This window comes from Phyllobates terribilis, unplaced genomic scaffold, assembly GCF_046119375.1.
Source record: "Phyllobates terribilis strain yellow unplaced genomic scaffold, ASM4611937v1 Scaffold_5__5_contigs__length_657084704, whole genome shotgun sequence".
Taxonomy (NCBI): Eukaryota; Metazoa; Chordata; class Amphibia; order Anura; family Dendrobatidae; genus Phyllobates; species Phyllobates terribilis.
Window position 1 is genome coordinate 469,415,270 of NW_027362765.1, and position 13,693 is coordinate 469,428,962.

General features: G+C 41.5%; 1 protein-coding gene across 33 annotated transcripts in view; it reads left to right on the forward strand.

Moving 5' to 3' along the window:
- Positions 1–13,693, forward strand: part of ANK3 (ankyrin 3) — a 762,832-nt gene that overhangs the window by 631,591 nt on the left and 117,548 nt on the right. For 22 of the 33 annotated variants that reach the window (XM_073685429.1, XM_073685434.1, XM_073685432.1 and 19 more), the window contains 3 exons: positions 949–1,044; positions 7,495–7,567; positions 11,990–12,052. In XM_073685429.1, coding sequence (XP_073541530.1) covers positions 949–1,044; positions 7,495–7,567; positions 11,990–12,052 — 232 coding nt within the window. Of the gene's footprint in view, positions 1–720; positions 847–948; positions 1,045–7,494; positions 7,568–11,989; positions 12,053–13,693 lie in introns of those variants that run through there. The other 11 variants (XM_073685436.1, XM_073685433.1, XM_073685444.1 and 8 more) reach the window with 2 other exon arrangements.

Sequence of the window (13,693 nt, forward strand, 5' to 3'; positions counted from 1 at the left end):
GCGATTTTAGCATCACTTGGAAAGTGCTTGACAACTTGGTCACACTATATAAATCCATGCAACCGGCATGGATTTATATAGTGTGACCTCAAAGAATGGTAAAAAATAAAAAAATAAATATTATACTTACCTTCTGATGGCCCCCGGAGTCTTGATTCGATCCATCCTGGCTGCCGGCAGCTCACGGTACACTACACTGAAGGACCTGCCGTCACATGACTATGACGTCAGCGCAGGTCCTTCAGTCCACCGCGATCTGCGGGCAAGCGAAGACGAGCACACCGGCGGCCATCGGAAGATAAGTATAATATTTATTTTTTTATTTTATTCTTTTTTTTTACAGGTTCTATGGTACCCGGGTCCAGAGGAGAGTCTCCAGTCCTCCACACCCGGGTACCATCCGCACATTGAAACGCTTGGATTTCTCATGTACAGATGCAGTGATGCGGATTCCATGTGTTCCAATGCAAGTCAATGGCGGCGAAAACGCAGCGCTTCCGCAAAATAATTGGTAGTGCTGCGTTTTTTTCCGCAATGATAATCCGCAGCGGAAATTTCCGCAGCATGTGCACAGCACATGCGGATTATCATCGGGGAACATGGCAGACCTTCTATCAAGCGGTTTTTAAGCCTTTCTGCAGCGGAATTGCCGCTGCAAAAACTCTTAAAAAACGTATCGTGGGCACACAGCCTTATACACATGTTCTGTGCTTATTGCATGCAGGATGTTGTCTCTCAGCGCTGATTTCATGTGTGGATGAGAGCCAGGAAAGAGTCATCAGAGCAGAAACTTCACAGGGAAAGTTGTAGATCAGGAGAAGTGAGCTGGAGGCGTCTGGTGTGGGTGTAAGGATGTAGAAAATGACAGTCACAATTACTCACATTTAGGCTATCGGTGTCTTACCTCTGACACTAATACAAAGCGTTGCTGTTTTATTTTTCCTCTAGAATGGTAACACCGCTCTCGCCATTGCTCGAAGATTGGGCTACATTTCAGTGGTGGATACTTTGAAGGTGGTGACGGAAGAGACTCTGACTACAGTGGTGAGTAAAGCTATATAATTATAATGCTCCTAATACCAGCTCCTGTCAGTAATAATGTGATAATATATTCTGTTACGGGTTTGACTAGTTTGGACAACTTCTTTATAAGGAAAGAGTCACATGGAAACGAGCTGATCTCTAGAAGTCCCAGTCATCACTTCCTTCACATCCAGTGTAAAAAGGAGCCATCAGCTCGCCTGTTATACGAAAACACTACATTCATCATGAAATAACAAGTCTACAGCTTATTTTTTAGAACTTTTTGTAATGCTGTTGCCTCTTGTATGAATAAATTACCAAGAGGGTGTTACTTTTCCCTTGTCAGTAGAATGTGTCGATGCACACGCTATGGGCTCGTGTAGACGGATGTACATTCTCTCATCCAAGGGAATCGGGTCGATCATACAAATGACACTCAGATCAAACTCTGACTAGAGTTTGATCATAGCGTGATCATTGCGTGATCCAGTTCTCTCACATGAAGAGAAGATGGAGAACACAATTTCTCCATCTTCTCCATTGTGTCAGTCTCTGGAAATAGGACTGCACTCAGATGTCATCGGAGTGCAGTTTGATGATTTCCATGCACTCATTGACTTGCACGCCAAAGTGCTATCGGAATATCGGATCAAACACAGTCATGCAGCGATTTTTTTCTTCGGACAGACAGTGTTATAGGGATACCGCAACAGAGTGGGGTCAGCGTCCGGTGACTCATACACCTGCGGTAGTTAGAATGGCTTCACCATCCTATTAGTAGTTCTGGCTTTCATTGCTCTGTTGCTGCAAGGGTTACACTGCTTAGTTGGACTCCAGTAACTCTCTTTCTTTGTATCAGCTGTTCTGAATTTGTTACTCTCTGCCTAAAAACCCACCTCCTGGCTTCCTTCTTTGCCAGTGATATTTTTCTACTTCCTGGTTTGGAGTTGAAGGAAAAGTTCAGTGTTAGTAGCAGGTGTTTTTCTCCCTATCCTCTCCCATTTGGTTTGTCCCACCTACACCTCACCTGTTCCCACTCAGTTGTTTTGTGAGTGTATTTGTATGATTGTAGTTTTCTTTTATACCTGTCTTTTTCCCCTGTCTGTCTAGTTTGTGTTATCCTATACACTTCCATCCCATACCTCCTTGGGTAAGGTAGGGAACAGATAAGTATTGTTATAGGAGCATAGCAAGGTATGAGACTCTGGCATCTCCACCATCAGGAGTAATCCAGGGGGACAGGGATAGTCTAGGGTTCCCCTAGCTCGAGGGACAGGGTAGGTGCCCATTGTCCCTGGCAATAGCGTGACAGACACTGTCTGAGGAAAAAGTCGGCCATGTGCACGGCCCATAGAATAACATTGGCCCGGATGTGATTCAGTGTTTTGTCAGACCACACTCGGACTGATTATACTGCCGTCTGCACCTGTCCTAACACAAGGGCAAACAAACCAGTGGTGCAACCTGTGCACCTGCACCCCCAAAATCTGTGGAATTGTGCATTATGAAGAGCAATTGGACTGCAAAGAACTTATATATTTTGGATGCACAGGGGCCTTCTTCTGACTGTGTCTTCCCCTGTTCTGGTAGTTTCAGAGTTTAAAAGTATATGACCCATTGAGTATAGGAATTGAAAAATCTCAATTTGAGCTTTCATTGCTAGGATTAAAAGCAAGGGAACAGAAAAATATAGAGTTCTAAGATAAAGTACTCTGGAAGTGGTATTTTATGGATATTGTAGAGTTAGGCTATGTTCACACATTGCGTTTTTTCAGCGTTTTTTTTTATGTTTCTCAGCTGCGATTTACAGTACCAGCAAAGTCTATGAGATTCCAGAAATCTCATGCACTCAGCTTGTTTTTTATTTGATCAGGATTTTGTGCCTTGCATGTTTTTTGCAGAATAGAGCACGTCACTTCTTTCAGCATTTTTTTAGCGTTTTTTCACCCATTGGAAGTAATGAGTGGTGAAAAAAACGCTGAAAGAACGCACCAAAAACCCAGGTGTCAGGTTATTCAGCGTTTATTCAGCATTTTTTTTTGCCAAAACCTGAATGAGATTTTATTTTTCACTGAACTTTATGTACATGCATAAAAGAGACAAAAGGACAGTGAAAAAACGCAGCAAAAAAACAAGAAAAATCCTGAACAAACCTCCTGCCAAGAGATCAGGTTTTGCTGCAAAAAAAAAAACGCTGAAAAAAACACAATGTGTGAACATAGCCTTAGATTTGGGTGTCCCTTGCAATGCACCAACCTTTGATGAAGGCGTAAAAAAAAAAGTAGAATTCTGTATTTCTGCGTAGATTTACAGGAAACACTTTTTGATTGATGTGAATATGTCCAGTAACTACATTCTCCCAGCATTGACAATAAGCAGGTGATGACACGTTGTGCTCTACTGACGAGCCAAATCTGTGGCTGAGAGATGAGTACCACGGCCCACAATGATTGAGGAGATTAGCAGCCAGATAATTAAATCTCTTATTAAAGTTGCAATCAACATGAAAGCATTTTACTGTTTTAACTTTTGCATTAGATTATATTTGGATATATAGATTTACACATTTATTATGACAATACATCAAAGCTCATTGGCTGGAAATACCAATCTCATTAAATCAGCGCTCAGTTCTGCTGGCTGCAAAATAAGGTCAAAAAATCTGGCAGCTCTTCAGTGACATTGTATGTGACTGTAATGCGCCAGACATTCAGGATTGGGCAAAATGGGGTTGTTCAAGACTACACAATTGATATAGGATAGGTCACCAATATAAGATGAGTGAGAATTCTGCATACTGAACGCTCACCGATTCAGCCGAAATCTGCTCCAGCAGGGGCCGGATGTGAGCAGCTCCATACACTGCTTAGTGGCCACTGCAGAGTACTGCAGTTTACCTCCCATGTGATTGGTGGAGGTCCGATGATACACTGCTAGCATATGTCATCTCTTTAGAAGATACAAATACCCATCTAATGACTGGATGGCTTATAAAGATTCCTAATGTAAGGGCTGTAGGTGGATCCCTTATAGAGAATAGGATCAACCCTCCTAAGCCATCTATATGGGCCTGCGGGACATAGGAAGCTGAATAAATAAGTTCCCTGATATCTGCGATTTGATGTGTTTTTCCAGAGAAATCCACGTTATTCTTAAATGTTAATGAGCTGTTCCAGGCTATGGGCCGGACACTAATCTCCATGAGAATCTGCCTCCAGAGATTATTATAAATGAAAGGTGTGACGTGTAATGGTTCCCAGTGTTACCAGTGTGACGTGTAATGGTTCCCAGTGTTACCAGTGTGATGTGTAATGGTTCCCAATGTTACCAGTGTGATGTGTAATGGTTACCAGTGTTACCAGTGTGATGTGTAATGGTTACCAGTGTGATGTGTAATTGTTCCCAGTGTTACCAGTGTGATGTGTAATGGTTCCCAGTGTTACCAGTGTGACGTGTAATGGTTCCCAGTGTTACCAGTGTGATGTGTAATGGTTACCAGTGTTACCAGTGTGATGTGTAATGTGTCCCAGTGTTACCAGTGTGATGTGTAATGGTTCCACAGTGTTACCAGTGTGATGTATAATGGTTACCAGTGTTACCAGTGTGATGTGTAATGGTTAACAGTGTAATGTGTAATGGTTCCCAGTGTTACCAGTGTGATGTATAATGGTTACCAGTGTTACCAGTGTGATGTGTAATGGTTCCCAGTGTTACCAGTGTGATGTGTAATGGTTCCCAGTGTTACCAGTGTGATGTGTAATGGTTACCAGTGTTACCAGTGTGATGTGTAATGGTTACCAGTGTGATGTGTAATTGTTCCCAGTGTTACCAGTGTGATGTGTAATGGTTCCCAGTGTTACCAGTGTGACGTGTAATGGTTCCCAGTGTTACCAGTGTGATGTGTAATGGTTACCAGTGTTACCAGTGTGATGTGTAATGTGTCCCAGTGTTACCAGTGTGATGTGTAATGGTTCCACAGTGTTACCAGTGTGATGTATAATGGTTACCAGTGTTACCAGTGTGATGTGTAATGGTTAACAGTGTTATTAGTATGATGTGTAATGGTTACCAGTGTTATGTGTAATGGTTCCCAGTGTTACCAGTGTGATGTATAATGGTTACCAGTGTTACCAGTGTGATGTGTAATGGTTCCCAGTGTTACCAGTGTGATGTGTAATGGTTCCCAGTGTTACCAGTGTGATGTGTAATGGTTCCCAGTGTTACCAGTGTGATGTGTAATGGTTCCCAGTGTTACCAGTGTGATGTGTAATGGTTCCCAGTGTTACCAGTGTGATGTGTAATGGTTCCCAGTGTTACCAGTGTGATGTGTAATGGTTCCCAGTGTTACCAGTGTGATGTGTAATGGTTCCCAGTGTTACCAGTGTGATGTGTAATGGTTCCCAGTGTTACCCGTGTGATGTGTAATGGTTCCCAGTGTTACCCGTGTGATGTGTAATGGTTCCCAGTGTTACCCGTGTGATGTGTAATGGTTACCAGTGTTACCCGTGTGATGTGTAATGGTTCCCAGTGTGATGTGTAATGGTTCCCAGTGTTGCCAGTGTGATGTGTACTGGTTCCCAGTGTTACCAGTGTGATGTGTAATGGTTCCCAGTGTTACCAGTTTGATGTGTAATGGTTCCCAGTGTTCCCAGTGTGATGTATAATGGTTACCAGTGTGATGTGTAATGGTTCCCAGTGTTCCCAGTGTGATGTGTAATGGTTCCCAGTGTTACCAGTGTGATGTGTAATGGTTCCCAGTGTTACCAGTGTGATGTGTAATGGTTCCCAGTGTTACCAGTGTGATGTGTAATTGTTCCCAGTGTTACCAGTGTGATGTGTAATGGTTCCCAATGTTACCAGTGTGATGTGTAATGGTTCCCAGTGTTACCCGTGTGATGTGTAATGGTTCCCAATGTTACCAGTGTGATGTGTAATGGTTCCTAGTGTGATGTGTAATGGTTCCCAGTGTTACCAGTGTGATGTGTAATGGTTCCCAGTGTTGCCAGTGTGATGTGTACTGGTTCCCAGTGTTACCAGTGTGATATGTAATGGTTCCCAGTGTTCCCAGTGTGATGTATAATGGTTCCCAGTGTTACCAGTGTGATGTGTAATAGTTCCCAGTGTTACCAGTGTGATGTATAATGGTTCCCAGTGTTACCAGTGTAATGTGTAATGGCTGCTCTCAGCTCTCCTGATCTCACTGCAGAGCTGTGTGTGATTATTTCTGACATATCTGCAAGTTCCTCTCAGCTTCAGGCAAACAGTGGTGCAATAGTGTTGAAATAGAGCAGATCTATGAGAGCTACAGCAAGTGTGTTTGTATTGAGACAAAGTTCAGTTCTGCTGTTCTGCGTTAGTTACATGTCTCACACTGGTAACACCTCTTTTTATTAAAAATAAGTTCAGGAGGTAGATTCTCTGGGAGATCAGGGTCCGGCCCATAGCCTGGAACAGCTCATTCATATTACAAGGAAATTGTGGATTTCTCTGGATAAGACATCTGTTTTATTCACCTTCCTATGACCTACATGCCCATGTAGATGGCTTAGAAGGGTAGATCATACCGACAGATTCTCTTTGAAAGGACTGTGTCAGGACAGAATGACTGTTCAAACGAACTCCCGCTGCTCTGTGATGGAAAACAAGCAGGTTGGAAGGTGTATATAAATGATTGGCACTGCCGTGAAGCACCGAGCGCCTGTGCTCATTTTGAACAGTCATTCTGTGCTGACAGATTGCCTTTAAGGACAATGCCTGCAGGTTCCACCAATGTTACCTTACACATAGCAACAAAACTGCAGCTCTAAACCTTAGGATTGGATGTGCCACCGTCACAAGTGAGATGTCTAAATGCACAATATGCAGAACTAGTGATGTTCAGTTACTTATTTTATTGTGCGCTTCAGATCTAAAAGATGTTTCATAAAGTTAACATCATGAACTTTTTTATACTCCTAATCTTTTGTTCTACAGCTGTGCAGACTTATATGTCTTCATGGTTGCAGACCACAAGTAAACCCTGTGTGTAGTCTGATCTTGCAGACATGCATTACTCTCATCCCGCTGCCCCCTTTTTTCGCTAACCTCCAGCCGGCAGGATCCACTCTCACTTGATGGTTTCTGTTTGGCTTCTTCCAACTTGTGACCACTGCTCCATACAACCTGCTCCCTATCTGCTGGACATTCTGCCCTCAGGAGCACCTCTACAAGCAGTGACCTTCCTTTAGGCCTATGTATGAATCCAGATATCTGTGCTTGTATTCCATGTGTTGAGGCTTCAGAGTTTGGAGCACATCGTAAATCTTTTATCACCTCCAGGGATTGCTCTTCTCTTGGCATGAAAGCCGCCACACACACAACACATCATCTCGCTGCTTTTTCCAACTATGTTATCATACTTGGCTTGGTGGATACTAAACTTAACATAGGAAGTGATAGTTTCTTTTTTTTTTTTTTTTTTTAATCCAACAGATGGTAACTGAAAAGCATAAAATGAATGTTCCGGAAACAATGAACGAGGTCCTGGACATGTCAGATGATGAAGGTATGGGAACAACGTATATCCTTCCTTTTTTCTGTGTCATCACCAGTGCTATGAAGAGCTTCAGCTTTTAACTTTTTGCCTCCATTATTATCCAGTAAAATTTCTTTAGATCTGAATCCAATATTCCTGAAATCCTGATACTACTGCACAGAGTTACAAAATAAGGGCAAAATCAGAAGACTGAGCGGAGAGATTTGGACCCTGTTGGACCCTGTCTATTGGCCCTCCACGTCTCCACCCCGATCATACAATATATGTACAGTCATATCATATTATTCAGTGCCATAAGTAGACCAATAACTTTCCTACAGTGCACATATAACCATCCCATACGTATCTCATTAAAAATGCCCTAAGGTATGGCGTATAAATAACAGTACCATACATTTCATGGGGCTTAAAAGCTTTGGGTGCCAGATCATTTAAATAATTCTTTCTAAAATTTGGTTAACAGCAGGCAATGTAATAAAGTAATAGAATAGTTCTAAGTCATCTTTCACATTCTCTGCCATTCCTAGGATGCCACTTTGGTGGTCCTTTTTGACCCTGCAGCTGATCACTGCTGATTGGCTGCAGCGGTCATGCAAATCCTAAACATAATGTCATTACTGCAGGAACCAAAGTTATGGTTAATTTATCATGTTATGAAATTGTCTGAAATAACATTACTGGAGAAAGGCCAAATAACTCTTATAAAGGGTTTTTCCCAGTTTGAGCAAGTTCACTGGAGATTTAATCTGGGACCCCAACCGCTATTGAGAACGGGACTCTGAAATGCATTTTAGAATCGAGTTGTGGCCGTACACGCGTGCTACCTCTACGTTCATTGGCTACTGGACTGCGGAGTGATGTATTCTGCTATCTCCAGCAGTTCCATAGACAATACAGCGTGTCCACTTCTCTATTTTAGTGGGGCATTTTAGAGACCTGTTCTTGTGATTGGTGAGGGGCATAGTGGTTTGACCCCCAGAAATCAACAAGTTTTCAACCAAGAGTTGGATAGGTGATAACTTGCCTAGTTGAGAAAAAACTTTTAAATTAGATAAAGGGGTTATGCCACCATTATGTTTATATTTATTTAAAACAAAAAATGTATTTTTGACATTTTTAAATTTACTCCTATTAAAAATATATAAAAATCCGGCTCTAAAGATATTCATGATTCATATTTAGAGTTATTAAAGGGAATATGTCAGCAGGGTTTTGCTATGAATGCTAGTCTGACACACCCCTCATGTGATAGGCAGCTCACTATCTATGGACAGTGTATATACAGAGTCAGGTGTGGGAGGGGTTAACTTCCTCAGCTCTGCTGTATTCCTAAATCTAAAAGTTCTGATATTATCAGAACGGCTGCACCCAGTAAACTAAGTGATACATCGATGTATTCAGGGTCTCTTTTCCTACATAAGGCTGCTCTCAGCTGAGGTAGCAAAAACTTTCTGACAGATTCCCTTTAATATTGCCTGCCTAGTGGTTCTGTGTTTGCAACTTTCTCTAAGTGGCCGGGAATGTGCAGTAAATCGAAATTCTCCTATCACTGTCTACGCTAAGCTGTAAAAGTATAATGTTTCTTCCCGCCCAGGGTAGTGTTTAAAAAGCTGGCCAGACTGGAGGAACCTAATTTTAATACTTTGTGCTGTTACCGTGACATAAGACAGATGGGCGAAAAGGGGCAATAATTCTGTCACGATAGCCAGGTGCACAGCAGTAAAATGAGATTATTCCATCCTGGCTGGTCTGTATATACTACTCTGGCCAGGCGGAGGATTGTTCTTTCACAGCAGGGTGCAAATTGTGACAATAGAATAAAAGTATACCGCGCATACAATTTTTTTAATAGGAGATAATTTAAAAAGTGTAAAAAATACAATGTTTTTCATAAATAAATATGAATATGATAATGGAACAATCCCTTTAAGGGGTAATTAAACCTTTTTTTTATTTAATTATTGATCAGTCTTTGCAAAGTTATAAACCTTTGTAATACATTTCATTACCTTATCTTTCTTCCTTTTCTCCCAAACTCCACGCAGAAAGGTTTATTTAAGCAGCCTAGTTCATTCACTTCAAATAGCTGTTTTGAACTGCAGGCCTAGCAAATATCTGTCTGAGCGTCTCTGTTCCCTTCTACCATGCTCAGGCACCATTTACTACCAGTCTTCCTGTATGAGCATTTGGAAGGGAAGCCTCATACGGAAGTATAGATATTTGCTACACCTGCAGGTCAAAACAGCTAATCTGAATGAATGAACTAGGCAGCTAAAACAGCCACTTCAGCATGGACTTTAGGAGAAAGGGAAGCAAGATAAGATTAAGTAAGATATACAGTACAGACCAAAAGTTTGGACACACCTTCTCATTTAAAGATTTTTCTGTATTTTCATGACTATGAAAATTGAACATTCACACTGAAGGCATCAAAACTATGAATTAACACATGTGGAATTATATACTTAGCAAAAAAGTGTGAAACAACTGAAAATATGTCTTATATTCTAGGTTCTTCAAAGTAGCCACCTTTGCTTTGATGACTGCTTTGCACACTCTTGCTGAGCTTCAAGAGGCAGTCATCGGAAATGGTCTTCCAACAATCTTGAAGGAGTTCCCAGAGATGCTTAGCACTTGTTGGCCCTTTTGCCTTCACTCTGCGGTCCAGCTCACCCCAAACCTTCTCGATTGGGTTCAGGTCTGGTGACTGTGGAGGCCAGGTCATCTGGCGTAGCACCCCATCACTCTACTTCTTGGTCAAATAGCCCTTACACAGCCTGGAGGTGTGTTTGGGGTCATTGTCCTGTTGAAAAATAAATGATGGTCCAACTAAACGCAAACCAGATGAAATAGCATGCCGCTGCAAGATGCTGTGGTAGCCATGCTGGTCCAGTATGCCTTCAATTTTGAATAAATGCCCAACAGTGTCACCAGCAAAGCACCCCAACACCATCACACCTCCTCCTCCATGCTTCACGGTGGGAACCAGGCATGTAGAGTCCATCCGTTCACCTTTTCTGCGTCGCACAAAGACACGGTGTTTGGAATTTTGACTCATCAGACCAAGGGACAGATTTCCACCTAATGTCCATTCCTTGTGTTCTTCTGCTTGTTGCCTGTCCTTAGCAGTGGTTTTCTAGCAGCCATTTTACCATGAAGGCCTGCTGCACAAAGTCTCCTCTTAACAGTTGTTGTAGAGATGTGTCTGCTGCTAGAACTCTGTGTGGCATTGACCTGGTCTCTAATCTGAGCTGCTGTTAACCTGCGATTTCTGAGGCTGGTGACTCGGATAAACTTATCCTCAGAAGCAGAGGTGACTCTTGGTCTTCCTTTCCTGGGGTGGTCCTCATGTGAGCCAGTTTCTTTGTAGCGCTTGATGGTTTTTGCAACTGCACTTGGGGACACTTTCAAAGTTTGCCCAATTTTTCGCACTGACTGACCTTCATTTCTTAAAGTAATGATGGCCACTCGTTTTTCTTTACTTAGCTGCTTTTTTCTTGCCATAATACAAATTCTAACAGTCTATTCAGTAGGACTATCAGCTGTGTATCCACCAGACTTCTGCACAACACAACTGATGGTCCCAACCCCATTTATAAGGCAAGAAATCCCACTTATTAAACCTGACAGGGCACACCTGTGAAGTGAAAACCATTTCCGGTGACTACCTCTTGAAGCTCATCAAGAGAATGCCAAGAGTGTGCAAAGCAGTCATCAAAGGAAAAGGTGGCTACTTTGAAGAACCTAGAATATAAGACATATTTTCAGTTGTTTCACACTTTTTTGTTAAGTATATAATTCCACATGTGTTAATTCATAGTTCTGATGCCTTCAGTGTGAATGTACAGTTTTCAAAGTCATGAAAATACAGAAAAAAATTTAAATGAGAAGGTGTGTCCAAACTTTTGGTCTGTACTGTATTTAGTTATCCTTTTAAATCTATATATTCCTTCTTTTGGTATGGTAAGGTACCCATTCAAGTTATAGTGAAATTTTTATTTTCCTGTTGATACTCTACATTATAAACATTTATTCTACATGTGACCTAACGACCCCAAATCAACCAGAAAGACATTAGTTAGTCATTGGTTAGGCACAGACGTTAGATTTTTATTGGTGGATAGAGCGGTCAGTCCTCAGATTTTATTTCTGCGTCGGGAACCTGTCCGACCCTTTCTCCCCTAGAACAGTGGCAATGGTAGCTCCCCTGCCCTCCAAAATAACATATACCAAGAAGAACACACTATGATGAGGCATCAGGGGTGATCGTTTTCATCCAACAGCTACACATGTCTATGGTCACATTGGATATTACAACCTGTCTTGTCTATTATTATGGTACACTGGACAAAATTAAGAAAATGAATTTCCTGTGCATCTCATTACTGCATATCTATCTTCCATTTACTTATGTTTACTTGAATTACACAGTACGTAAAGCCAATGTACCTGAGATTCTCAGTGATGCAGAGTATCTATCAGAGGGGGATGAAGGTACAATGCTTTATTCATCCGCAGCGGATTCAACTAACATTTATCAGTAATTTGAGGCTCTCACAACAATGAGATTCAGGGTTAACCACAGGGTTTAGGTTCATCCTGTAACAGCCATGAATTAATAGTTGAGTGTTCACCTTATATAATGGAAAGAATTATTGGACTCTTCTAGCAAACCGAGTGCCATGAACCTACTCTACCTTTAGACCCATGTAATATGTTTAATAGTAATTTCGACGTTACAAACACTAGAAATTATTTTAACTAAGACTAAATTTAAACATTTATATTATGCCCACAGCACCTAAACCTCCCACAATTCTATTTTGCCAGATATCACAATATAGACCGCATACATTATTAAATAGATCTGAGGTCTGATGGTGTACTTACTTTGAAAACCCTTGCCAGAATGGCTGTATAATGCCTTATTATAGTTTAAACGCAGTCTCCGCCAACTTATCCTAATAGACAACTCCGCAGTGTCCCTCCTCCCTGCTGAGATCTCACACGGCTCAGTACAAGCAACAGCTGTCAGTCAGGCTGGGTTGCTGGGCAGAGATTCAATACACTTAGACTCATGAGCTCTCTCACTCTTTAGCTGGACTCTTTAAAGTCTCATTTTAATAACAGGATTATTCAGCCATTCTGACATGGATTTTCAAAGTATATACCCCAGCTTCTTCAGGTCTAAGATGTATTTAATAAAAAATGCAGTTTGTAATGTGAAAATGTGTGACAGATTCAACTTAAATAACTATAGAACCTGATGTTAATCTAATTTTGGTTCTGTAGAACCATGCTGGGGGAAGACCTGGAGGTAGGTTAAGACTTGCAAACTTGACATGGACGCTAAAATGTGGCTACTTTATGGATGACTTATACCAGCAGAAACAATTTCTGTGATTTCCAGAACACCTACGGGTCTCCTTACCCAAACTCAACAGCCTCATAGGCATATAGTCCAGAGATAACGGTTCGTACATGGACCATGCAACGTGGATACGTAAATGCAACCTTACAGAGAAAACTCGCTGGAATTTATGTGGCTAACTGTTTGATGGGGGAACATGTCACCCAAAATTAATTCAGGCTTTATTATGGAATAGCAATCCTCTTGTATATGCATAGGATTAACGTTTTGGCCAAAACTTGGGCCTACTTCAGAATCGAATTGCAAAAATCAAATAGACAACAGAAAAGACAGCGCTAGGAGATAAACGTATGGTGCTGCGATGAGGATTGCTTTTTGCAATCTGTTTCTGAAGAAGGCCCGAGTGGTGGCCGAAACGTTAATCATATGCATATACAGAGGATTGCTTGAGTAAGGACTAATGCTGTAGACTACACCTGCATGGGAACAAAATTAGCGTAAAACCATCCAAACCTTGCATGCCTTGTTGTGCAGAGTGTAATACTGGCATTGTCAGTAGGTAAAGCCCTCAGTCAGTATGTTGTGTGAGCTCCAAGTTACATGCTGTAATTGATTCTTTAATTGTCCGTCCAAGTGTGTGTTTTATTCCCAATCTAATCCATTAATTTTGGTGTGGATCTTAACTGCATGAAGCTTCAGCTGGTATTTCCTCAGTGGGTGATGAGTTTAACCCTGGGGTGTAAGAGCTGCCAATAAAATGCTAT